Consider the following 26,265-nt stretch of genomic DNA (forward strand, 5'->3'; position numbering starts at 1 on the left):
TCAAGTGGGGCCAATGACAACAAACTTCATAACATCTTTAGGAGGACTAAAAATCATGTATGCAAAGGCTCGGGACTCCCCCAGGGCACTTTCCTCCCAGAGCACAGACCACAGGAGCAGAGGGAGGGGCTGAGGCAGGTCAAGTCCCGCCCACAGCCTGAGGCTCTGAATCAGCGGTTCTCAACCTGTGGGTCTTGACCCCTTTGGCGGTCGAACGACCCTTTCACAGGCGTCGCCTAAGACCATCCTGCATATCAGATATTTACATGACGATTCATAACAGTAGCAACATTACAGTTATGAAGTAGCAACGAAGATAATTTTATGGTTGGGTCACATGAGGAACTGTATTTAAAGGGCCAGAAGGTTGAGAACCACTGCTCTAAGTAAAGTTTTATTGGGACACAACTGCACCCACTCATTACAAATCATCTGAGGCTGCTTTTGTGCAGTGGCAGACTCGAAAAGGTCCCAAGGCCGCAATGGGTCACTGTCTGGCCCTTTACAGAAAAGGCCAGGCGACATGATTACAGGGGCCTGCCTTGACCTGGCAGCTACTTTAACCCTGATTTCAGGCCTTGGAAACCCCATGGCCTTTCAGAGAATCTGTTTTGGAGTCTTTATCCAGTTTGGATAGGAGTTACTTATTGATATAAACGAACCATAACTGGGTAAAAGAGATCCACACATTAGCATATGGTAAGCACTTAGGGACACACTCTAAGAATGCACCAAAAGTACTTGAAAGTGACCCGAAACTTTCCTGATGGATTTCGGTGGTGACTGAGCCAACAAACCCAAGCCGTGTTTGTAGGTTGAAGACAGATGCTGGCATTTCTCCCAGTGCATCTCTATACTCACAGAACGCAATGACCCCTGATTGAAAACTGACAAACATGAACACACAATTTGCAAAAGCAAGCAGGGAGGGCAAAACATATTGGTCAAATGCCTAACCTCTCAGCTAATTCAATACATGCATAGATGATGCCATTGTGTGCCTGTCCCGCTGGAAAACATGTTTAAAGGGTTGGCCATCGAGAGGCCTTGGTCAGGGGAGGTGTGGGAACAGGAGTGTCCCCCAAATCCTCACCGGAAACATAAATGGGCCCTGCCTCTCTGAAACGTCCTTGAGCCACGTGGATCCAGGCCTGTGTACGAGCTGCCTCTCAACTAGAAATTCTGAATCCTGCTTCCACTGCTCCACTGTGATGAGAAGAGCTGTCAGATGTTTACATAGATTTTCATCATGGTGTCGTCTCCAGCAGCAAAGAACGTCCTTCTATCCCCCACAACACATGCGTACCACACGCACACCACACGCTCATCCATATGCATGTGTGCAACACATCACACACATTCGACACACTGGCATGTACATGTGTGTGCAGACACACGTGTATACACAGTATACCACACTATATGCATGCTTGTGCACACAGTACATGTGCACATATGAACACATCACACATGTATGTCCACATGATAACATATCACATGCATACAATGCTATGCATTGAAACTGAAGTGCTGGCCAAGCATGTGTTCCCACGGGCTTAGGCGAGGCACACCCTCAGGAGGGCGAGGCCCAATTCCCAGTCTCCCCCATGTCTGCACCCTCCCCTCAGCCGCCGCGCCCCTTGGAGACCCATAACCTTGGGGCAACTGGAGCAGAGAACACAGTTCTTCAACTGGCCCTGACTGAGGGTCCCTCTGAGCCGGCCTCTCGGTGGCTGCAGGGCGCGGGGACCCCTGGAATTTAGCTTCTGAAGCCCTTGGTACTTAGGTAAAGGGTGGGTGAGAGCAGAGTGAGGGGCAGCGGGCCAGGGTGAGGACTGAGCCGCCAGCTGGGTGGCAGGGAAGCCACCGCCTAAGCCTGGCTCCCGCCCAACGAGTTGAATGTTCCTGATGCGTGTTTCATAGAATGCTTCCGGATGCAGTGGGGACAGAGGGACAAGACAGCCCTTAGGAACGGCAGTCAAGGCCAGTGGCTGCTACGGGGCTGCCCTCAGTGAAGGAGAGGCAGGGCTGAGCAGAGCCATGCACCCAGGTTAGAACACAGACCCTGCCTCTGGGCCCGACGGGCACCCCCAGCGGCTCCAGGGGGAACTGGGGCTGGAAGCCAGTCTTGCCTCTGGCTCATCTGAAGCTGGTGAGCCGCGGAGACGGCACACAGAGGGAGGCTGTCCGGCAGGAAGGCTCCGGGGCCGTACTGTCACTGTTATCCAATTATACCCTGGGTACCTGGAGCCCACACGGCCCACGCCGGGGCAAGCCCATTGGACGGAGACCCTTCATCTTACTGTGCTTGGGTAATGGCTTAATAAATAAACTGAGGAAGCCCCACTACAGAGACGCAAGATGAAAAATATGCTGGCTTTTCCACATTATGCCCATCTTTCTCTAATTATCTAATTACCGTGCTCTCGTATTTTCTTGCCTGTCAGTTCTGGCCTCTGCCGCTTGAGAGGTGGGAGGGAACTCATCTGCTTCCTCCTGCCAAGAGGCCTCCTGGAGGGAGGTTCAAGGCGTGCGACCGGGACCTCGGTCTCTCCATCATGCATACCCTCCAGTCAGTCCCCAAGCTGTCACCCAGCACTCAGACACGCAGACACACCCAGTCACACTCACATTCACACATACACTCACTCAAACACACTCACATATACACATTCACATGTACACACTCACACACATACACACATTCATGTACACATTCACACACCCACAGTCAGGTACCCACAGACATTCACACATATACTCACACTCTCACACTCACACACGTAGACACACTCAGTCCAGTATTTTAATAAAACTATGAGACAATGGAGGGGGAAGTAAGTAACCGGCTTAGCCCAGGCAGAAGGGAAGGGAGAGGACGGCAAAAGATAGCTCAATGGGGAAATGACATTGGCATCAGGAAGCCCTCAAGATCCCACAGATGGCAGGGCCAGCCGGTGGGGGAGGGGAAGCGCAAACAGAGGGACAAAGCAGACAGGGCGAGGCGATCTAGCTGCCCAGGCAGGTGGGCGCCGCACGAGGGAAATGGGGGCTTAGGAGTCTCCAGGATCTGGGGTAAATGGGCCCGCAATGCCTATAGCTACGCTGCATCTACAGTGTTTATGAAGTGAGACACCACCACCAACAGTGATGCATCCAAGACAAGTGTGGCCCCACCCTCCCTCTGCCCAACAGCTGCGGACCGTGGCCTCTCCAGGCGCCTGTGACATTGTAACAGGCCCTGTCTCCACCACCCAGAACCACCCGTCTGGGCCTCCTCAGGTGTCAGCCCATCAACCGGCCTTGGCCCCAAGGGGAAGAGCAATTAGAGGGCGCGGGTCTGAACACCAGCTCAGGGCGTGGGCTGTGCGCGGGGCTGTCGTTTTCCTGGTGGGGACAGGAAGATGGCTGCATACGGGATCACACTGACCCACGGCTCAAGCTGGCCCCTAACCCTCTCTCCCCCAGCCCCCAGGTAAAACCCAGGCTTAGCACAGATCGGTGGCTTACACCGCGTCTAACCAGGGCCTCTAATCCGACAGTGAGACCATTTCAAGCAAAGCCCTAGGCTCCCCCTGGTACAGACAGCAAATATGTTTGGTTCAAGGCTGCAGACATGCACTCTGGTGCCACGTCCTGGCTTCAGAGCCACAGAAAGGAGGCTCGCGCTCAGGAAAGTGAAAGGGGTGATCGGACGCAGTCGCTCTGCGAGGTTCCCGTGCCCAGCAGGCACGTGCGTCGCCCTGAACGGCTGTCATGTTAACAATGCACAGCCCAGACCTGTGTTTTAAGTGGCAAAACCACAATCATCGCTGCACGGCCTGATCGCAGCTCCACATGCTCTGCACCAACGAACCAGCTGTCAGAGATGGGGCGGGGCCGCTGGCAGTGCCAGGCTAGACGGCCTGCTCAGCCAGCTCCCACCGCATTAATCCTTCCCTTTCGGCAAAAACCCAATCACTTCCTGGAGCGGCCACAGCCTCTAGCAGTCAGTCCTGGGGCGGCGCAATGGAGATTACCAGCGCACTGTGTTAGGAAATAAGTAGATAAGCGCCTGCCGCCAGGCTCCCAGGGGACACGCAGGACGCAGACTCCTTCACAGAAATGCTGACCAGTGTCTGCCCTCCACGCGGTCTCGCCGTCCGCTCCCCGCACCCTGGAGCGCGGCCAGGAATGTCCCCAATACACACACACTCCTCAAGGATGCCTCTCCCAACAGAAGTTTTAACCGGGATGACATGTAAGCAAGGAGGAATAGTATTATTTCAGAACTGGTAAGGGAGGGATGCAAAAAGAGAAATACGTAGCAGGTAGCAGCATGGAGGGGCTTTCCCAGGAAACACCCCCTTTCCCAGGGAGGAGGGGAGGCACTTTTCTGTCTGGGAGAGGGGAGCACCCCCTCTCTTGCAGCCCCCCTTCCGCTCAGAGCTGGAGGAAGTGATTAATTAGGGAGCTTCTGCCTCAAAGAGCCACTGGGGACTTCTCCTCAGAGGCAGTCCTGGCGGGATCCTCCTTTCAGAACCGACAATGGGCGGGGCACCAGCACTGGCACGGGGCACTGGGCGCCAGGCGCCAGGGGCAGGAGGCCAGGCTGGGAAAGGGCTCCCTTCTTGGCGCTTCCTTTCTAAAGGGAGGAGAGGCCACTAATGACCCAATTTCAAGTGAAAGAAGGAAGCAACCAAGCACCTGCTCTCAAGCTCCGCTCCTCCCAGCCCCTCTCCACCTGCCCAGGACCCCACTCAACCCCGCCCCCTAAGCTGCCGGATTTAAACACAGCCCCTGCAAACCCAAGTGGGTCAGCCTCAGGGTCCCAACCGGCCCCCAAAACAAACCTTGGCACACTGAAGAGAGACCTTGGCGACCCCCGTTTTTATTTTTCAATTGGGAAAAGGCGAAGCCACGATTCTCACGCCTCCACAGAACCATCTTGCTAGTGGCACCTTTTCTCAGGTCGCAGGGGAGGTGAGGCCTCCAGGCTGCTGCTGCTGAAAGTCTAATGCGTGTGCAGGTGGCAGGTGGGGACCACGGAGGCAACAGCAGGTGAGCAGGGAGACTTTCAGAATTTAAGTGCAGACCCCGGCCCTCCAGGCTGAGTCTCACAGTGGCTCAGGTATGTGGGTCCACGCCAGCCGAAGGGGGACTGAATCCTGCTCACGAGAAACCAGGAAGGCACTGCCCTGGCCGGTGTGGCTCCATTGGTTGAGCACTGTCCCAGGCACCTAGAGGTCAGTGGTTCAATTCTCGGTCAGGGCACATGCCCGGGTTGCAGGCTGGGGTGTGCAGGAGGCAGCTGATCAATGTTTCTCTCTCATCAATGTCTGTCTGTCTGTCTGTCTCACTCTCTCTCCCTTCCTCTCTCTCTGAAAAATCATATATATACACTTTTTTTTTAATCCTCACCCGAGGATATTTTTTTCATTGATTTCCAGAGACAGTGGAAGGGAGGGAGGGAGAATGGGGGAGGGGAGGGGGGAGAGAGAGAGAGAGAAACCTCAATGTGAGACGCATCAATGGGTTGCTTCCCACACTGGGGCTGGGGAACCTGCACCAAGGTAGGCTCCCTTGACCTGGACTTGAACCCTGCGGGCATTCAGCTCTAACCATTGGGCAACCTGTCAGAGCAATAAAAACATATTTTTTAAAAAACACAGAAAGGCAGGCCCCGGGCCTGTGTGGCCCTGACTCTGCCCAGCCGAATGCCATGTGAATGGGTTCCCTGTGATACAGCGGAAGACCCCAGGCCCCAGGGGCTGGGAATGATCACAGCAGGAGCCATTCTTTGCCCAGCGAGGCTCCTGAGCTGCAGGTGCACCGCTCTGCCTCCCCACACCTGCATCCCAGGTAAGGCACCCAGACCAGGGAGAGGAGGGGAGGCCGAGTGAGGAGCTCCCTGCCTTCCAACCCCTGGTGCCAGAACCCCCATGGGCCAGAATCCCTGTGGGCCAGAACCTCTGTGGGCCACAACCCCCGTTGGGCAGAACCCCTGTGGGCCAGAATCCCCCATGGGCCACAACCCCCGTTGGGCAGAACCCCTGTGGGCCAGAACCCCCGTGGGCCAGAACCCCCGTGGGCCAGAACCCCCGTGGGGCAGAACCCCTGTGGGCCAGAACCCCCGTGGGCCAGAACCCTGTGGGCCAAAATCCCCGTGGGGCAGAACCCCTGTGGGACAGAACCCCTGTGGGCCAGAATCCCCGTGGGGCAGAACCCCTGTGGGCCAGAACCCCCGTGGGGCAGAACCCCTGTGGGCCAGAATCCCCCATGGGCCACAACCCCCGTTGGGCAGAACCCCCGTGGGCCAGAACCCCCGTGGGCCAGAACCCCCGTGGGGCAGAACCCCTGTGGGCCAGAATCCCCCATGGGCCACAACCCCCGTTGGGCAGAACCCCCGTGGGCCAGAACCCCCGTGGGCCAGAACCCCCGTGGGGCAGAACCCCCGTGGGGCAGAACCCCTGTGGGCCAGAACCCCCGTGGGCCAGAACCCTGTGGGCCAGAATCCCCGTGGGGCAGAACCCCTGTGGGACAGAACCCCTGTGGGCCAGAATCCCCGTGGGGCAGAACCCCTGTGGGCCAGAACCCCCGTGGGGCAGAACCCCTGTGGGCCAGAATCCCCCATGGGTCAGAACCCCCGTTGGGCAGAACACCTGTGGGCCAGAATCCCCCATGGGCCAGAACCCCCGTTGGGCAGAACCCCTGTGGGCCAGAATCCCCCATGGGTCAGAAACCCCCATTGACTAGAATCCCCGTGGACCAGAACCCCCATGGGTCAGAACCTCCATGGGCCAGAATCCCCCATGGGCCAGAACCCCCGTGGGCCAGAACCCCTGTGGGCTAGAACCCCTATGGGCCAGAATTCCAAGCTAAGCAGTGCAGACAATCCGGTACCAATTTCAGGGGCTGCAACTACTAGCTGTACCAGTTAATAATGTGGATTTTTTTCAATAGCTGGAGTTACACATATGTTGATATATATGCGATTTGATATGTATGCTATTTTGTTGTATTGACAGCAAGCTTCAAAACTTCATATGTCAAATTTGCTGAAGGTGTTAACATCATAGATATTTTTACGCTTAAAAATTTTGAATTTTGTGCCAAAAAAAGAGCATTTGTGGGAAGTTTTAATTCATTACTTTATTTTGAAGAAAAAGTTATCGTATACTTTGGGAAGCTTATGGTGAACATGCTCCATCTCAGGATACTTGTGAACGCTGATTTAAATGCTTTAAAAGTGATGATTTTTATGTGAAAGACAAAGAACATCCAGGTCAACCGAAAAAGTTTGAAGACCAACAATTACAAGCATTATTGGATGAAGATACCTGTCAAACTCAAAAACAACTTGCAGAAAGATTAAACGTTGCTCAGCAAACAATTTCTGATAGTTTACAAGCAATGGGAAAAATTTTAAAGGAAGGAAAATGGGTGCCACATCAACTGAACGAAAGACAAATGGAAAACCAAAAAGTCATCAGTAAAATGTTGCTTCAACGGCACGAATGAAAGTCTTTTTTGCATCGGATTGTGACTGGCGATGAAAAGTGAATTTATTTTGAGAATTCCAAATGCACAAAATCATGGGTTGATCCAAGTCAACCATCAACATCGACTGCAAGGCCAAATCGCTTCAGAAAGAAGACAATGCTCTGCGTTTGGTGGGATCAGGAAGGTGTGGTGGATTATGAGCTTCTAAAACCAGGTGACACCGTTAATACTGATTGCTACCGACAACAAATAATCAATTTGAACCACGCTTTGATTGTGAAACGACCAGAATGGGCCAGAAGACACAGCAAAGTAATTTTGCTTCATGATGATGCACCATCACACACTTCAAAACCAGTTAAAGACACGTTAAAAGATCTTGCCTGGGAAGTCTTAACCCACCCGCTGTTTTCATCAGACCTTGCTCCTTCAGATGACCACTTGTTCCGATCGGTGGCACACGCACTTTCTGAGCAGCCCTTCAAAACGTATGAAGAAGTGGAAAATTTGGGTCTCTGAATGGTTTGCCTCAAAACAAGAAAGTTCTATGGGGACGGTATCCACAAGTTACCTGAAAGATGGGGGAAATGTGTAGCTAGCGATGGAATTACTTTGAATAAAAAACTTTGGATGCTTCTCTTGAAATTATCATGTTTTCTTTTATTACAAAATCCGCCATTATTACCGGGACACCTAGTGAGGTCTGCCACCGCGTTTGAGAACACTATGCTCACAGTGCTTCAAGCAAACCCCTGCCCCCACAGCACATGTCACAGCCCCACAGGCACAGCTCAGGTGTATCAAGGTGGAAGCCCCTCCTGCAATAAATGTGCACCCACAATTCCTGGGGCTAGGAAGACTATTTGTGAAATGTTTCAACAAAAAATACTCCAGAGAAACACCCGCACCTCTTGAAGACACTCCAACCTTCCCCTGAAGGTGCCCTCCCTCAACCAGGGGGGAAGTACCTGAGCTCCGATTCCAGCCCCACCCCCATCACCTTCAAAGGATCCCAGACTTCAGAAGGGGTTTCAAAGGCCCCTGCAGTTTTGGCAGCGTGACATTTTATGTCTTATATGCCACTTTTATTAGCCAGGATTGCAGAAAATTGATGCTTACCAGCCATTAACATTTCAAGCATGTAACTCTATTCCCACCCCCCACCCCCGCCTGGAAAAATAGCTTACATTTCTCTGCGGATCGATCTGTAAGCTGCCCAGTTCCTTTAAGAAAAAAAGTCATTGTGAAGATGCTCTATTCTCAGGAAAACACAAATTCTATAATTTTACGGACTTTTGATCACAATTTTATAGCCTTCAGCCCTCTACCGGTATTCTGTTTTTTATCTTAAAATGTGAGAACTGCCTAAGACTAGTTGTATAATCCCTTCTTTGTCTCTGAGGGAAGGTGGGAGCAAATGAGATAACTCAAGAGAAAAGTGTCCGCATCACACAGGGAGAAGGCTGTTGTGTGGCTACCTTTGGGTACCTGACTTTCTAACTCCATCAAAACCTCGAGGCTCCAGCATTCAATATGACAGGACATGACCCAATCAAGCCACGGCCTAGTAATAAGTAACGACCAGCAACTTCCGTCCATGAGCTGGCCCTGCGCCTCAGGGCTTTAAATAAGTCACCCCATTATTTATTCATGCAACTTCAAAACATGCCTTTTGCCAAAAGATCTCTGGCCACACATAAGAATGCAAAGGCCAAGCAGATTTTAAAAAAAAGTCATAAAAACAAACCAAACAAAATCATAAAAAGCCGTCGAATCGAGCTGCCATCCACTGGAAATGACCGTCTCAAAGGCCAGCTCAGTGCATCTGGGGGCTGGGCCCTGGGACTGGAGATGGGGGTGGTCCATGGAGAACTGGGCCCATGTGGCAGGGATCAGAGGGCTTCCTGGGGGGCCTGCAGTTCCTGCAGCCCCAGGTAAGGAGACAGGGGCGGCGGGACCCATTCCCCAGAACCAGACACCACTGGGCGGGGCTTGCGGTCTACACAGCGATCAAAGGGGCAGTGACTGCGTGTCAGTCCCAGCACCGGCTTTCTGCGGGCCAGGCACCGCTCCCCAAATCACACACGTCTTCCTGTGCAAGGGGAACTGTCACCCCTCCGAGGGGAGGTACCACAGCTCACACAGGCAAGGACCCGGGCCTGGTGCCGCAGAGCTGATGACTGGGGCATGGGGCTGGAATCCCGGAAGCTCATCAGACCCTGGGTGCCCCGAGGTGCCTGATCTCTTTGGGGAATCTGGGCTCAGGGGACAGACAGGTTGGGTGGAGGGGTGGCCTCAGGAGGCAGGCTGCCTGTGTAACTCGGGGCTCCTCCAGGATAGGCTGCAGGAGCTTAAACAGGTGACACCCAAATCTTTGCCCATCAGTGTCCCTCGCAGATTAACCCACTGGCCTGGTGAGGCAGCTGGTGCAGTGCCCAGCACACAAGGGCTCTATCGATGGGTGCTGGGGCAGAGACAGGCTTCCCGTGGGGGGACTCTGGGACTCCCCAAAGATGGCAGCTTCCCCTGTTTACAGAGTTCATTCATCAAAGGCCTGTGGTTCTTCCTCCACTGAGTGAGCCACAGCCTCTGGAAACACCTCACTGAAGGACAAAAGCAAGAAAGGAAAAAGGATGTGCCGGGAGCCGGTCCATCCTTGCTGTTTCAAGGGACCTGGCATATATGGCATACTGTTCTTAATATGTTTGCTCACCTTCTTGGCACTATGTGTTTTAACCAAGGTCACCTCTCTGAGAAAGGTTGTTTCCCCAGGTAGGGATTTTCCCCTGAAGTTAGGGAGGGAATAAAACCCCTCAACTAAGTGCCAGGCGGGTAATTAATCACTTTAACTACCAACAATCATGCTTAAGCTACATAATCTTTACTCTCTGGAATGGAGATAAGAAACACCCTAACCTTTGGAATAGAGATTGATAGGATTGGAATCAACTGGTATAAATACAGATGTAACAAGACAACAGGACACAGAACCTAGACACAGAACCTACACAGAACCTAGGGACAGAAGAACTTCGCTGAAGAGAACATGGCAAAAGATCCTGGACAGAAACTGGCCACAGAACCTAGCGAGAGAACCTGGCTGAAGAACCTGGAGACAGAACCTGGCTACAGAACCTGGATAGAACATGGCAAGAGAACCTGACTAGAACCTGGTGACTGAACCTGGCTGGAGAACCTGGCTGGAGAACCTAGCAAGGGAACCTGGCTACAGAACCTGGCTGGAGAACCTAGCAAGAGAACACGGACACAGAACCTGGCTGGAGATCCTAACCAGAACTTCGCTGGAGATCCTGACCAGAACTTGGCTAGAGATCCTGGCTAGGCTGCTGATCAACTGAACGCTGTCTCTGTGTCATTCCTTCTTCGCCGACTCCGTCCACACCTTTGGGGACCCCTGGACCTGCTGGGGTTGGACCCCAGCATCTGGCCACAGAACCTAGAGACAGAACCTATCGAGAGAACCTGGCTGAAGAACCTAGAGACAGAACCTGGCTACAGAACCTGTATAGAACATGGCAAGAGAACCTGACTAGAACCTGGTGACTGAACCTGGCTGGAGAACCTGGACAGAACCTGGCTGGAGAACCTAGCGAGGGAACATGGCTACAGAACCTGGCTGGAGAACCTAGCAAGAGAACATGGACACAGAACCTGGCTGGAGATCCTAACCAGAACTTGGCTGGAGATCCAGACCAGAAGAGGAAGGAAAGGCATTCCTTCTTCGCCGACTCCGTCCAAACCATTGGGGACCCCTGGACCTGCTGGGGTTGGACCCCAGCAAGGATGTCTTTCCCCTCCAAGTCCTCCTGTGCAAACCAGCCTGCACATCAGGACAAAGCCTAACCTACCTGGCAGGTTCCAAAGACAGGGCCCCTCCCCTCCGCTCCTGCTCAAGGAAGGAAGAAGGCACCTGGGGACAGGTGTCAGATGCAGCCTGAGGCCAGCTGGAGAGGTGGGCGGGCCCTGACCTCCTGGCCCTGCTGCCCGGGTCATTCTCTGGAAGGAACAGGCCCATCCCATCCTGGCTGCCGGCCCCTGGGTTGCCCATCCCAAGGCAGAGAGAGAGGATGCCCTAGGTACGGCAGCAGCTCGGCCGTAGGACCTGGAGCCCCAGCAGGTACCGGGGCTCCCATCAGCCATAGAGCCAGAGGGCAGGGCAGCTTGGACTGTCCCAGGTGTGCGTGAGGCTGCCTAAGTGCACCTGCAAAGAAGTGACGGGGCAGGGATAGGCCCTCGGCACGAGCTCGGCAGTCGCTTTCCGGAGCGAGCGTGCAAACCTGGGCTTGCAGCGGAGCTACACAGCCAGGCAGCAAGCACTCGGCTGCTGGAAACACAGGCACGAGACACTCGGAGCCAGAGATGCCCTTCTGCATTTGCACAGTCAAGCAGTTCTGGGGAGAGAGACGCGTGTTCCTCTGTGGAGGCCTCGCTGCAGCGGGCAGGCTGCACACTCCAGGAGCAGCCGCTGCCTCTCCAGCAGCTGCGTTAAACAATCCATCGCACACGCAGCCCCTCACACTAGCACAGTGTTTACAGTGCATCTACGTGGGACGGTGGCAGCGAGGATCCCTGTTAGGACTGCACCTGACAGGGAAGATAATGCGGGGGGACACGAGCGTGCCATACACATTTTAATTCTGACGAAACCGCTCCGTGACATAACACACTACATTGCTCCCTAAAGCCTCATTTGCTGTGCCAGCGAGAGGGAAAGCAAAGCATCGCCCCCTCCGCCCACCCGAGTGGCACTGGAAGGCGCTGACCCCTGCCAGGGCCCCCGGGGATGCCAGCGTCTCGGACCCTGTCGCCGGAGACCCGCAGGCTCCATGAGCATCGGCTTCCCTAGAGATGGATTAAATGGCCCGACTCCCAGCCACAGCCCCGGCATGTCTGACTCGGGGCGTGTGAGGGCCCTGGGCTGTGGTAACGAGTTCTCTTGAAGGTCGGGAGGGCAGACGTCTGAGATCAAGGTGTCCCAGGGCCTTGCTGCCCCCGGAGGCCCCGCCCAGCTTCTCCCGGCTCCTGTGGCTGCACCACCCGGTCTCTGCCTCCGTCTTCACGTGGCCTACCTGTGTCCCTGAGTTCCCTTCTGTCTCTTAAAAGGACCTTGTCACTGGATGCAGGGCCCACCCAGATAATCGAGAGAATGTCATCTGGAGACCCTTAATTATACTGCAAAGACCCTTTCTCCAGACGAGGTCATAGGCACCGGGCCGGGGAGCAACCCATTACAGTAGGTCTGGGAGGGGGCCCTGGGGCTTGCTGGGTTCAACAAGCGTCCACCAGTTCCTGGACCACATTTGGACATCCCGCCCCTCTGCTTTGCAGATAAGGAAATTGAGGCCCAGAGAAGGGAGGGTACCCCGATTCAGCCCCTCTCCCATGAGTGCCCCCAGCTCCCGGGGCGGCTCCCGCCATGTCAGCCGCCTTCTCCCTGGGTCCTGCTGGAGCAAACCCGCACCACAGGCCCCTCGGCTTTCCATGTGGGTCCATCCCCACGGTGGTCAGACTTACACTTGGGCAGCGAACACCAACACAAACCCAAACCCGGCGTTTCTCCAAAGCAGAGGAGCAAACACAGGAAGGCGAGTGGTCCTCTGTCTTGCTCAGAGACAAAGAGAGGTCCTTCCAGGACGGACTGGGGTCCACAGGCCTCCCTGCCCTGCGCCTGGAGCTGCACTACATGGTGTCCCTCAGGGACCCGCACCTGATCTGGGCCAAGAGCGCCCTCCGGAGCCGCCAAGCTGGTAACCCCGTCCTCCACGAGGCGTCCTGCTGGCGCGGCTCCGCCTGCGGATATCATCTGTCACTGAAGGCTTACCCTAATCCCCCTAAATCCCCACACACAGTCGCAGGGAAACAGCAAAGCCAAACAAGACGAAGTTAAAAGCAGCCGGATCAGAGCTGCTGCTGCAGAGCCCATGGGCTCACCCCTGTCTCCACAGCGCAAAGCCGGGCTCAGGACCCACAGAGACACAGCTGATTCCAGGCCCGGCCGGGCCAAGTGCCTGGAGAGGCAGGACAGGGCGCAGGAGGGCTCGGGAGTGGATTCAGACTGGCCTTCCTGTGTCTCCCACCAGGGTCCTCAGTCGCCCTCCCTCCCCCCCCCCCATTTCCTCCACGGGAAGGCGGGGGGTGGGGGGCAAGCACACCCGCAAGGGTCCCAGGGCCTGAGAGAGGGACAGAGCGCAGTGCCCCAGACACAGCTCGTGCTCAGCTCGTGGGTGGACGGACCCATCCTCACACCGGCAGGAGGGAGGCCCAAGGGTGCCACGTCCCAATCCAGTGATGGCGAACCTCTGACACGCGTGTCAGAGGTGACACGCGAACTCATTGTTTTGGTTGATTTTTCTTTGTTAAATGGCATTTAAATATATAAAATAAATATCAAAAATATAAGTCTTTGTTTTACTATGGTTGCAAATATCAAAAAATTTCTATATGTGACACGGCACCAGAGTTAAATTAGGGTTTTTCAAAATGCTGACACGCTGAGCTCAAAAGGTTCACCATCACTGTCCTAATCCCTGAACCTGTGAATTTGTTGCCTGATGCAGCAAAACGGCGACCAATTAAAGACCTTGAGGGGGAGGCGATCCTGGACTATGCCGGTGTGCCCAGTGCCGTCACGAGGGTCCATGTCCTCAGCAGGCGAGGAACCAGAAGGGCGAGCAAGAGAAGGGGATGGGAGCTTGGGACGGAGGCACAGGGAGAGGAGCCGCGCTGGCCCGGCAGAGGGAGGGAGGGCCGCCAGCCAAGGAGAGCAGGCGTGGCTACTAGTAGGTGCTGGGAAGGCCAGGAGGGGGCTTCTTCCCTGGAGCCTGCAGGAGGTTAGCCCAGGGACCTGAGCTGGGCTGCCAACATCCGAACAGCAAGGCAATCATTGTGTCAGTGAAGCCAGAGTCTGCGGCCTTCGCCACGACCCCGAGAAACACATACAGCCATGCTCTGAGCGAACGCCTCCCGGGAGAGGCAGCGTGGGCGGTGGCACGGCCTACATGCCTCCTGTGTAGCCAGGGGACGGCCCTGAGCCCTCGGGATGGCTTTCGGGGGCATTCAATGAAGACACGCTTTAGCATAAGGGAGTCCTCAAAACACAGCAGCCTGCCCTGATGGAGGTTGACAGGAAATGGCCCTTGGTACCACGCACTGGTCTAAAATAATGAAATAGGTTAGGTTTGTTTTGTTTTATTATTTTTTTGTTTATTTGTTTAAAGGAGGGTGGGGGAGGGAGCCAGCCTGAGACAGTACTAGAGGCCACCAGGAGAGGGCAGCCTAGAGCCCAGGCAAAAAGTCACCAAAATACTGAGCCTTTTGACAGAAAGCAAGTGATTTCACCAGCCCAGCTTCCAGCAGGCCAGGGTCCCTGCTCCGAGGATTAAAGAACAAGCAAGGGCCACAAGGTTTTACAAGAACATGCTCGGGAGAACTTCATCACCCTTGACGGAGAGAAACTCAGCTCCCGGCGTTTTTCACAATGGAATTCACTCCAAGTAAAATCACCCCTTCAAAAAGTCAGAATAGGAACATTCTTTGAAAAGACGAATGCCTCCTGCTTGCTCACCCACTCTCAGGTTGCAATTAGTTCTGGCATCTACTTGAAAGGAAGAAAGAAAGAAAGAAAGAAAGAAAGAAAGAAAGAAAGAAAGAAAGAAAAGAGTGAGTCCTGGCCAGGTGGTTTAGTTGGTTGGAGCATCGTCCCATGCACCAAAATGTTGTGGGTTCAATTCCTGGTCAGGGCACAAGCCTTGGTTGCAGGTTTGATCCCTGGTTGGGGCACCTACGGGAGGCAACTAACCAATGCCTCTCTCCCCCAACCCCCTTCCCCTCTCTCTAAAAATAAATGAAAAAGTATCCTTTCGGGGGGGGATTCTAAAGAAGAAATAAAAAGAGAGAGACCTAGGCACCGAGCTCGCAGGCCCTGCCACCCCCCAGGACCCGAGACCCAGGCAGAACCGACCACCTGCAGACAGAGGGTGACCTCACATGGAGCCTGGCCTTGGCCGGTCTGCGGCCTCCTTCCGACCAGAGCTGTCAGCCTTGCTAATGGTCCGAACACAGGCCTTGCTGTGTCCCCAGTGCTCCAAGCCACAGGTCAGTACCCGATGATGACGTCCCGTGCCTGCAACAGCTCAGCGCACGTGTGTGCCAGGCTTCCAGGGCCGACTGGCTGCTCAGCAGAACCCCTCTCAGCTATTTGACCAGCTCTGGCTTCGCGGGGTCCGGCTCTCCTAATCCCAGGGCCGGTGTTGCAGATGCAAGGTGCACCGGGTCTGGACCCGCGTCGGACTGGGCTGCACACAAGGACTGCCGTCCAATGGGAGTGATCTTACCTCCCTGGAACGGCTTCCATGGGGATGCCAGGACCCACTGCCGGAGGGCTGGCACGGACTGGCAGAACTCGATGTTACTACCTTATAATCGCTGTCTCACATGCCCTCATGTTAAGGTGCCACTAAAGCACGTTGTTCTGAAAGGCATCCACGCCCGTCACTCCCGTGCCGCTGACTGGTTGTGCCGCCTTCTGCAGCGAGGGTTCATCGGATGACGGCCAGCATGGAGGGCAGAGCTCAGAGGGTGCAGGGACTCTTGCCCATGGCCTTCGGGAGCCGCCCTCAGGGGCCACGCCCCAGCCTCTGTCCACAAGGGCGGCAGGAAGCAGCGACATACAGGGGATGGCGAGAGCCTCGGCGGCAGGGGCCGCCTTTCTTGTGTTTACGCGTGTCTATCGGGCCCCCTGTGTGTGCCGTGGCGGCCAGCCTTCCCCTTCCTCCAGTAGAAGCCATGTTCTAAGTATACACACTGCCCTTTCTGAACCTCTAAACCTGTGACCGGGCAACGTCACAACAGGGACAGGCTGCGGAGAAGCCCAAAGCAGCCCTGTCCCCCAGGGCAAGGCCAGCCTCAGACAGGCCTCGGAGCATGCTGGCTTCCGAGGCCTGTGGACCTGCCTTCTCAGCGGAGGCCGGGAGGTCTCGGTCCTCAGGAAGACGCATTCCTCTGGCTTCAAGAGCAAGGGGCATCCTGGTGGAGTCCTGCTTGGCCTCCACCCATCGCCGCTTCTTTGTGGGGACCAAGGTTCCCTGGAACCAGTTGACAGTGTGGCCAAAGTCCCCACGTGCTCTCCTGGCTTCCGAAAGAGGCGGCTGAGACGCAGGGGAGGGCCTGTGTTCTGACAGGGGGGCCGGGGAGGCGGCCTTCGCTTGATGGTGGGATGAGTCCCGAATGTCCTGCCATAGGACAGTCGACAGGCTCGCTGCGGCCCAGCATGCTGGACATGGACACTGACCCTCAAAGGAGTGGGGGCCGCTAAAGCCAGCGTAGACCTGAGCCCGAGGAACGGGGATGAGTAGAGGGAGCTGGAAACCCAGGCCCAGGGCAGAGGATGGAGCCATGCTCTGCGCTGGCAGAAGGAAGGAAGGCACTGGCTAGAGGGCACAGCTCTGTTTCCCCTAAACCAGGGCAACAGCAGCTGTGTGGGAGGAGCTCAGCTGCGGTCTCACCTCGTTGCCCGCACCGCTCCGGGGACGGGCATCCAGCTCTGTGGCTGTTCCAGGTGCCGCCTGGACCCACTTCCTGTGCCCCTATCCTCAGAGTCACAAGATGGCTGCTCTGCCCGAGACATCACACCCGTGTTCCAGGTGGGAAGAGGAGGTCAGGGCAAAAGGCATTGCCAGCCACGTCTGTTCTCATCTAATAGAACAACCTAATTAGATCTCATGACCAGAAAGGGGCCATAGTGCCGCCTTGGTGTAAGGGAGTCAGCTAGAGGTGGGAGCCCCTACGACAGGGCTCAGTGTGAGCCAAGTGGACAAGGACAGGCCAGGCTTTGTGAGTAGGGAAGAGGGAGAGAATGGATACCGACAGGCAACATGCAGTGTCTAATAATTCTAACCACATTAGATAAGTCATATGTGGTTGGTTTATCATTAGTGCCATTTTTCTGGACATTTACAGCAGCTCCCACTCCTCTGCAAGGTAACAGGGAACTCGGAAACACACAGTGGCAGCATTTTGTGGCTCATTCATTACTTCACTTGACAATGTTGATTGCATACCCACCACCCACATGCCGGGCATGACACTGGGTGTCGGGCGTGCCATAAGCCTTGCCTGGCTCTTACCTGCAGGTCTAGCGATGCCTTCCACTCCGGAAGTTACCTGTCTGGACAGATGTGGGTCAACTCAAACCACATGGCAAAGAGGCTATTTCCAACCTGCTCACAAAGACCAGATAAGGCCACTCCTGGCCGAGCCTGTTACACTGTGGCCAGTTCTTAGATACCCACTCTGAACACCTGTATCTGGTCTCTCCTCAGCCCTCCCTCTCTGAGTGTGCCTTGTTATGCAAATGAGCCATTCATTCAACAAGCACTGCTGGTCCACTCGCTGCAGGTAGGGTCCTGGAGCCTGGAAAGCCTCATGGGAGATACTGATGCTCTTCTCAGCATCCATCCCTCCTCCCTCCTCCCTAAAACAGAGCCAATTTGACCTGGTGATGGATCCCAATAGGTCTAAGCCCAATGTGCTAGTGCAATTCTCTGCTTCCCAGCATCCAGCCCTGGCAGCTTTGTGGCATGTGATCTAGTTCTAGCCAATGAGAGGTCTGCAAGGGCTCTGAGCAGGGCCTTCCTAACGCAGGGAAGAGATGCGATGCTGCCTCCACTCCCTCCTCTTCCTGCTCCAAACCCAAATGCAATGTCTGGGGCCACAGCAGCCAGTTTGCAATGATGAGGCGGTAAAGTGACAGACGGAAGGTGGTAGAATGCTAAGAGTAAATACTGGGCACGTGAAGGTGCCCAGATCTGCTGCTCCAGCCCTCGGCCACCGGTCTTTTCACTGTTATGTGAGAAAATGAACCCTCATTGACTTAAGCTCCTGTCAACTGGGTTTTATCCTGTTGGCCAAGAACATTCCGGCATGATCCAAACGGTAAACCAGAGCAGTAGGGCTGCTGCCCTCCCGAACCCAATGGTCTCTGTGCGAGGTCACTGACCAGATGACCTGCCATCCTCTGAGGAGGCGAGCTGGCGGGGCCGTGCCGCGGTCCTAGTCGGCTGGGGGCAGGGAGGCGTTCTGAGGCAGTCGCAGGGAACAAAGGCATCAGAAACAGCTCGCCTTTCCGCAGTGAAGCCCCTGGACCCGCTTTCCTCAGACCCCGCCCCCCCGTGCCTGGCAGACCGCTTCTGCTCACCTGCCACCCTCCTCCAGGAGCCAGGGGTCTGATGAGTCCTGCATTCCCACATGCCACCTGGCACGTCCCGTCCTTGGGGGTTTCCAGGGGAGCTGGTCTGGGTCCCCAGCACTCTGCCCGCCAGAGAGGGTGCAGTGCAGGTCACGGCTCGGCTCAGCCTCCGCGGCTGATGGTTAATTATTAACAAGGCAGAGAAACGGACACCAGCTCACAACTTCCCTGACGAGGCTGCGGCTCAGAGACGAGAACGTTCCACTGCAGCCTCAGGAAAGGGCTTGCCATCCCAGTTAGGCAATACAGTGCCCAGCGATCCTGGCCCCAAAGCAGCAACTCACAGGGGCGCCCCAGAGAGGGCAGGAAAGGAGCCGAGGAACGCTGCGAGCAGCAGCTAAACCAACGCCCGTATGCTGCCAACGTGGCGGATCTGCTGCTCGAAGGGTTTGCAATGCTATAGTATTTGCCACCCTATGGGGCAACCATTTTAAGCCCAATTAGCAGGAAATTTTTAGAATGCAAATGCTTTTCATTTAGACGTAAAACAAAATGCCACGACATTTCTCCCATCCATTTATCATCAACAAGTTAATTACCGTGCAGCTCATCACTCCCCCGGAAGCTGGTGTTCGGGCTGCCGGTGGGCTAACTCCGGTGACGGGAAAGGCCACCCAGCAGTGTCAGGGGCGGACGGCGCTCATAAACGGCCAGTCTGCGACGCTTCGCCTGTCAGGTTGATGCTAAGCTCTCTTCATTGGAATAACTCATTTAAATAGTCCTCACCTCCTCAACCTGACTCCTGCCAGAACTGCAGAAATATCACACCTCATATTTACTTCTGACACAAAGATACTGTGGGCTTGTCATTTGCGAAGTTTCCTATGTAAATAGAGCACTTTTTATCTGCCTGGTTTGAGTGTATGTCAGCTTTCGCCTTCAGGTGTAAAATGACTCCTAAGATTTACAACCTCTCTCTGAACCTGGGATCTTCACCTTCAGAAGAGCCAGAGGAAGAGAGCGGTGAGGGGCTGTTACACCCCGAGGTGCAGGGAGAACAACGGGACTCTGACCCCCCAGGGAGGGAGGTGCAGGAACCCAAGGCCCGGGACCCACTCTCCATACACAGGGTCGGGCTGGGCCTCGTCCCAGTGCTTAGAAAACGAGTCTCATGTCCACCAATCTCAGAAGCCGGGTCCAAGTTCACCTATAATGAGGGGCTCTTCGTCCCGCACTCGGTGCAAACCATCTGTCCACGCCGGACAGGCCAACTCGCGGCCAGCAATCAAGGCTTCCCCAACCCCCTGGCCAGGAGCCATGGCCACCAACACAGGGAGGAGAGACTTGTATGAAAGGCCACATTTTATCATAAAAAGGACGAGAATCTGCCATTCGCTTCCATAAGAGGTAGCACTGTCATCACTGAAACAGAGGCAGTGTTTCTGGAATTCCTCAGTCACACTGACACGCCTGCATCCTATCGGGCACAGCCCCACACCTGGGGAGGCTGGGGCGTCAGCTGCAGGTCATGCAAAGGCGGCACCTGCATGTACGCAGAGCGAGAGCAGTCTGGGCCTCCTCCGCAGGCGCCCAGGGGTGCCCAGTAAACCACAAACCTGCAAGACGGCCTGACCTTTCCGGCTTTAAATCTTCACCATGCAGGTGCCACAGAGAGCAGCTCCCGAGACTCCGACCACATGCGCCGACGCATGAGCATGCCCTCCCCTCCAGGCCAACCGCCCAGGGGTGTGTACCTTTTTTTTGTGATCAGTGACAGAGCCAGGAGCATCGCATCCCTGCTGAGCAGCCAACTCAGAAGACAACAAATAAGAAAAGCTGGACTCCGTGTAAAATGAAAATCCCGATTCACATACAGGAACCTGCAAGTCCCCAAGCTCTGTCCCCAAGGCGGGCTCTGAAGACTCACCTCCCGCACACTGAGGCTGCCCGTGCTCCCGGGAAAACCCTAGTCTCCCTCAGACACGGAACGAGGCGCTATTTTGTCGTGAGTGGTGAAACGGAGCCTGGATGCATTCTCTAATGTTCACTGCCTCCATCCCTTTGAAATCAGCTAAAAGCTGTGCTTTCTGGGAAACTGAGGCCGGGAGGGAAGACACACAGCCAAGCTGAACCTCCGGGAAGGGAGAGCTGATCAATTTCCCCTCCCAAGTCTAATAAGCTTGTCCTCAAAGGCAAACAGATCAACAGGCACAAGGCCCCACTGTCCTTTGAGTTCTGAAGCCGTGTGTGACCTGCCACCCCAGTGTGGACAGAAGCTGCCGTGGCCAGACGGACGTCCACAGTGCGCCCTCCTGCCTGTGCATGTACGTGTTGTCGGTGGGGCAGTCAGGAAAATGAACGCCACCCTGGCGAGCACAAGGTCTGTGGGCTTATTTACCACATTTCCAACAACATCATCTGCTTTGCCATGCGTCTCAAAGCAAGGATAATTTAAGAATCCAGACTTTCATACGTAAATAAACGTGTAGGAAAGTCTCTCTCTGCATATTACTTGGGTGATGCTACATCTGATTTCTAATTTGTGGTCCAGGAAATGATTCACTCCACTCAAAACTGACAGGGCTTCTGAATCATCCACCTGTGATCTGACAGGGCTTCTGAACGCCTCTCAGGTGGCCCAAGCCGCACCTCGCTGACCTCACAACCAGCGTTCTGCAAAGAGCGTGGCTCAGAGCCAGACCAGCCTGGCCTCTTACATCCAAAACTTTCCCCAAACCAGAGAAAGATGAGCAATTCCTCCTCGCCCCCACGCCCACCCTACCTTTGAGGAGTTTCTCTCCTTCCAGAATATTCTGGGAGATTAATGCCGTGTAATCTGCTTCGGAGAATCCAGCCTTGCAGGTCTCCCTGGCTGTAAGACCCCCACTGTGGGCCTGAGAGGGAGAGAGGTTAGAGCAAAGGTCAGTCCTCAGAACTCTAACCCACCCACCCCCAAAAGAGCCTGCTGTGCAAGGTCCCCGCTCCCACCAGACCTAGGGGAGGGGCGCTGGTCTGGGCCTCACTGGCACATGACAGGGATGCAAGTGTAAGGGTGTCCAGAAGACAGCAGGCGGGGGAGCCAGGAGTTAGCCAATGGCCACAGAGAGGAGGGGAGGCCAGGGAGCAGGCCCGGTCCAGCCACTTCACCCTTCAGGCCAATGACCCTGTGAGCTGGACCAGCAGGCTGTCTCCTCTCTGCAGTCACCAGGGAGGGGGTGGTTCTCCAGGGCTGGCTCAGAGGGAGCTGCCAGGAGGCTGGGGTCCTCTCCGCTTCCTCCTACTTCCTTGGACCTTGTCCACCTTCAGGGCCCCCATCTCCAGCCAGGCAAGGAGAGCTGCCCTGACTGACAGGACAGGTGTCCTGTTCTCAGAGCGCCCCCGCTCTCCTGACCCCCGGGAGGGGTCTGGACCGGGACAGGGAACAGAGGCAGGTGGGATGGCCCCTCCCAGCCTGGGAGGGGAGCTACAGTTCAGCCAAGGGACTGGAGATGGAGGGAGAAACAGCCAGCACCAGAGGGAAGCCAGTCCGCTGCCACCACCTGCCACACCAGCTCCTGCTGCAGGGGCGCAGCCCGCACCCACAGTCGTGCTTTCCAGGGCTGCGGAGCAGAACATGCCTCCGCCCCAGCCGCGCTGCTCTAGCCCCTCGAGCCACCGCAGCCGCCGCCACCCTGGCCCAGAGGCTGCCCTCATCGCAGCTCCAGGCACCCACCGCGGGGTTGGCGCGGGCGCCCCTCGCCCAGAAACACGCAGGCAGGGAGGGGCGTGGGGTCGTTCCTCGGGAAAGCGGGGCACCGCGGTTGGGTCCTCCTGCACGAAGCCCCAAGGAAATGGGGCCTGGGAGGCGCACATGCCCAGGAAAGTTTGGAGCCGCCCCCGGCGAGTGCCGAGCGCACCCGCGCCCGCAGCCTCAGGGCGGCCTGGCCCCCGGAGCTGGTTTATTTCCGAGGTTACGCCGCGCAGCCCAGGAGGAGCAGCGAGGCCGAACGGCCACGAGAGGGGGTTCCTGCAACTCCCGTGGCTCCTCCGCCTCCCACAGGGTCGCCTTCTGTGCAGCCCGCAAGCCGCCCCTCTCCGCCCTGCCCCCAGCAGGCGCAAAGCCGGGCTGGGGACCCGCTCGCCGGCTCGGAGGAACGAAGGCGGGCGCCGGACCGTGCTCCAGGACTCCCTCGCTCTGCGGCCGCCTGGCACCTGGCTCCCTGGCCGCGCTCTGAGGAGCCAGGGCCCCGCCAGCTCCCCCCAAGCCGCGGGGTCTCGGCGGCGAGGGTGTCCCGGGTCCACATCGCCGCCCACCCGCAGCGAAGGTCCTGGCTGGCACCCGGAGGACCCAGGCGGCGCCTAACCGCGAGCCCGCTTTCCTGGGCAAGGGTGGCCAAACCAGGGGTCCCCGCATCCTGATTCCCGGCCCGCTGCGGCCAGGTCCTCGCGCCCGCAGCCCTGCCCCGGCCGGTCTTGCCAACTCCGGAGGCACAAGGCTCCCGGGCGATGGAGGGCGCGCCGGCTCCGCCAGCGGTCAGCCTGCCCAGGCGCGGGCGAACCGAGCTCGGTGCAGCAGCCGCGGATCTAGGGCAGCCGACGGATGCTCCGCGGGTCCCCTTCGGGCAGAGCTCCTTCTGTCCCCATCCCAGCCAGCCACCCGCACTCCCGCACCGCGCCGCCGATCCTCGCTGCCCGGCTCCGCGCTCCTCCCAACCGCGGGCGGCTTCGCGGGGCGCGGAAGCCGGCTCTCTGCAGCGGGGCGCGCGGCGGGGGCCGTGAAACCCGGAGAGCCTTTCCGGGTGAATGCGCGCTCCGCTGGCTCCGGGGACGGCCCCGCTCTGCCAGGGCTCCGAGCGGCCAGGGCAGGAGGCGGCAACTTACCCGGAGCGCGCCGGAGAGCGAGAGCAGCAGGACGAGCACGCCGGAGACCGCGGGCATCTTTCCTGCCGCGCCGCGCCCGGCGCCCGTCCTCCCGGTGCCGGAGCCCCGAGCTCGCTGCCCGCCGCCGCTGCTCCGCGGGCTCCACGCCTCCAGCCCCGCGGCGGCGCGCTCCCTCGGGCCGTTAGTCCGCTGGCCTCCCAGCCGCCCGCGCCTCTGTTCCGCGCGCTCCGAACTGCAGGTGAAGCCGCGCGGTCGCCCGCCGAGGCCCCGCCCGCCGCCCGGCCCCTGCGCTCGCTGGCCTGACGCGGGCCTTAAAGGCGCCGCGCCCCCCGCGCCGCGCCCTCACCCCGCCTCTCTGCCAGCGCTGGGCGAGGGCGCGGGTATCTGGAGCCCGTGTTGGCTGAAGGGGCTTTGGACACAATGTGTACAAGTAAAAGTGTGTGGGGGTGGGGGATGGGGGCTTGGAGCCATGAGGATGGAAGAAGTCCCCGCCCCCAAGCCCTGGGCACCCCTTCTGGATGGGGAGCCCCTGCTGCTTTAGTCCAGCTTCCTGCAGGTGGGTGGGTGGGGGTGGGCATGTCGGCTGGGCACTCCATTCAGACCTTTGTGCTTCAGATGTCTTCTCACTAACTCCCAGACCCAGGGCGCCCTCCTGGCCATGCACCTGCATTAGCTAAAGAGAGGACCTAGGCTGGGTTCCGGCCCACAGCTCTGGACAGTGCAAGTCTGGGCCCAGCGGGCCACGGCCTTGGGGAAGGGACCAAATCCTATTGGTGCATCAGCGCGCTACTAGGCCTGAGAAGCCAAGAAAGAAATGAGAAACCTCTGGAAAGGAGAGGCAAGGGAAGTGAAGGGGGAGATTCCCCGCAGGCAGAAAAGCTGTGGGACGCACAGGCAGGCCCTCTGGTGATTCCTGAGCTGGGGAGACACTTCTTTAGGGATCATCAAGTGAAAACAGCACGGCCTGGAGAGGGAGGGATGCTTCTGCCTGCTCCCCGCGGCGTGGAGATTTAAAGAAAAGTGCTTTGTTTGCTCAGATACCTTTAAATGTCTTTGTCTTGGTTTGGGGGAGCTCTATGTCCAAGATACGTTGCTTTTGGCTTAAGAAATATGCTGCCAAGGAGGGGAAGAAGATTGAGTGGACCTTTCGAGCTGCAAGGTCAGAGTCAACTTGGACAAGAGAGCAGAACAGCCCCCGACCTCCCCCCAGCCCACACACCTGAGCAGGAGGCCTCTGGCTAGGCAGGCGTGTGCTCATCCTCAGGAAATCAGATTCTAGGAAACTGAAGAAGGCAGGGTAAGAGAGGGGGAGGTGATGTAGGGTTTCTCACCCTGTAACCGTGACTAGTAAACGGGGCATCAAGCCTGCCTCGCGTCACCCCGAACCTGCTCCGTTCCCTGCATGTGGTGGGAGAAAGCAGGGTCCCCGCTTACAGGGCTGAATGTGCCAGGCTTTTCACGTCAGACTCACACAGGGTCCTGCATCCCCAGGGAGGGTTCATGGCGCACCCATCCTGGATCCCGTGGGGAAGGTCCGTTCTGAGCCTTGTGCTGGCATCTCTGACTTACTGGGGTCCTGCCTCTCTGTGGCGCGCTCGCCTGGCCAGGCTCCTGAACTGCTATCTCTGGGACCCGCCTCTGTCTTCAGAGGCCCCGTGTGATGCCGGCTGCTCCTCAGGGGAGGCGACCGGGCCCCACACTTCCTCTACCAGCCTCCGTGACCCAGTGCACACAGGTGTGCCAACTTGAAAAAAGAAAGAAGGAAAGAAGGAAAGAGGTGTTGGATGGGGTCCTGAGGCCCATGCACAGGATGAAACATCCCTGTTGAACCCCGTCTCTTGCCACTGCGTGCCTGAGCACTTTGGTTGGACGAAGGGCACTGGGACTTCCAGGAAGGGTATGGACACCCCTTTACCATCCAGCCTTGAGCCAGGCCCAGATGCAGGCACTTGTGTGTATTAGCACACAGAGCTGCCCTCACTCCCTGCATGAGCGCTGTTATCATCCCCATCACAGACGACGGGGTGCGGAAGGCCCGGAAAGGCGGCTGGCCACCGCTGCTGTGTGGGCCTCCTCACCCAGGCCCCAGGCCCTGGCAGGGAGCATTTCCCGGTGCCACGGTGGAGGGAGCCCGCTTACACAGCAGATCACGTGTGGGAGCTGGCATCTCAAGAACAGGAGCCCGAGGCGCTGCAGTGACTGCGGGGAGCCCAGCAGAGAGCATCGGCTTCTCAGATTTGCTTCCTCGAGGCCGTGAGGGGCTTTCAGAGAGGCGGGGACTGGACAGTGGATTACAAAGGACGGTCTGCAGCCTGGCCTCCCCAAGGGGGCCCCAGACCAGCAGCATGCACTCCCAGGAGCTTGTTAAAAATGCAGAAGCAACCGCAGGCCACGCCGCAGACCCACCCTGTTGGAGTCTGCGTGCTACTGACCTGTGTCCTCACCTGAGTCCTGGGGTCACCTGCTTCAAAACCCTCGAGAGGCCCCTAAAACGCAGATTCCAGGCTCCCCGAGACCTGCTGACCTGGAGCTCCGGGGAGTGGGGCCTGGACCCGGGTCCTTTACAAGCTCTGGGGCTGGTGTTCATGCAGACGAGTGTTGGGGACCACTGGCCTATGCCACAGGGAGCAGGCAGCTCCTGGGGGCCTGGTACAATGTGCTTCATGGCCCTGCCCTGCACCCACTGACCCGGTCCTGGGGGGAGCCTGGGAGTCAGC

General features: G+C 57.1%; 1 protein-coding gene across 1 annotated transcript in view; it reads right to left on the reverse strand.

The window, feature by feature from the left end:
* CDH4 (cadherin 4) overlaps window positions 1-23,762 on the reverse strand; it is a 341,583-nt gene extending 317,821 nt beyond the window's left edge. The window contains exons 1-2 of the mRNA XM_059705157.1: window positions 23,549-23,762; window positions 21,471-21,582 (exon numbers count right to left, since the gene is read on the reverse strand). Of these exons, the coding sequence (XP_059561140.1) occupies window positions 21,471-21,582; window positions 23,549-23,605 (169 nt within the window). The 5' untranslated portion in view covers window positions 23,606-23,762. The remainder of the gene's footprint in view (window positions 1-21,470; window positions 21,583-23,548) is intronic.
* Window positions 23,763-26,265: the final 2,503 nt, after the last annotated feature.

The sequence above is a fragment of the Myotis daubentonii genome, chromosome 8 (assembly GCF_963259705.1).
Source record: "Myotis daubentonii chromosome 8, mMyoDau2.1, whole genome shotgun sequence".
Classification (NCBI taxonomy): Eukaryota; Metazoa; Chordata; class Mammalia; order Chiroptera; family Vespertilionidae; genus Myotis; species Myotis daubentonii.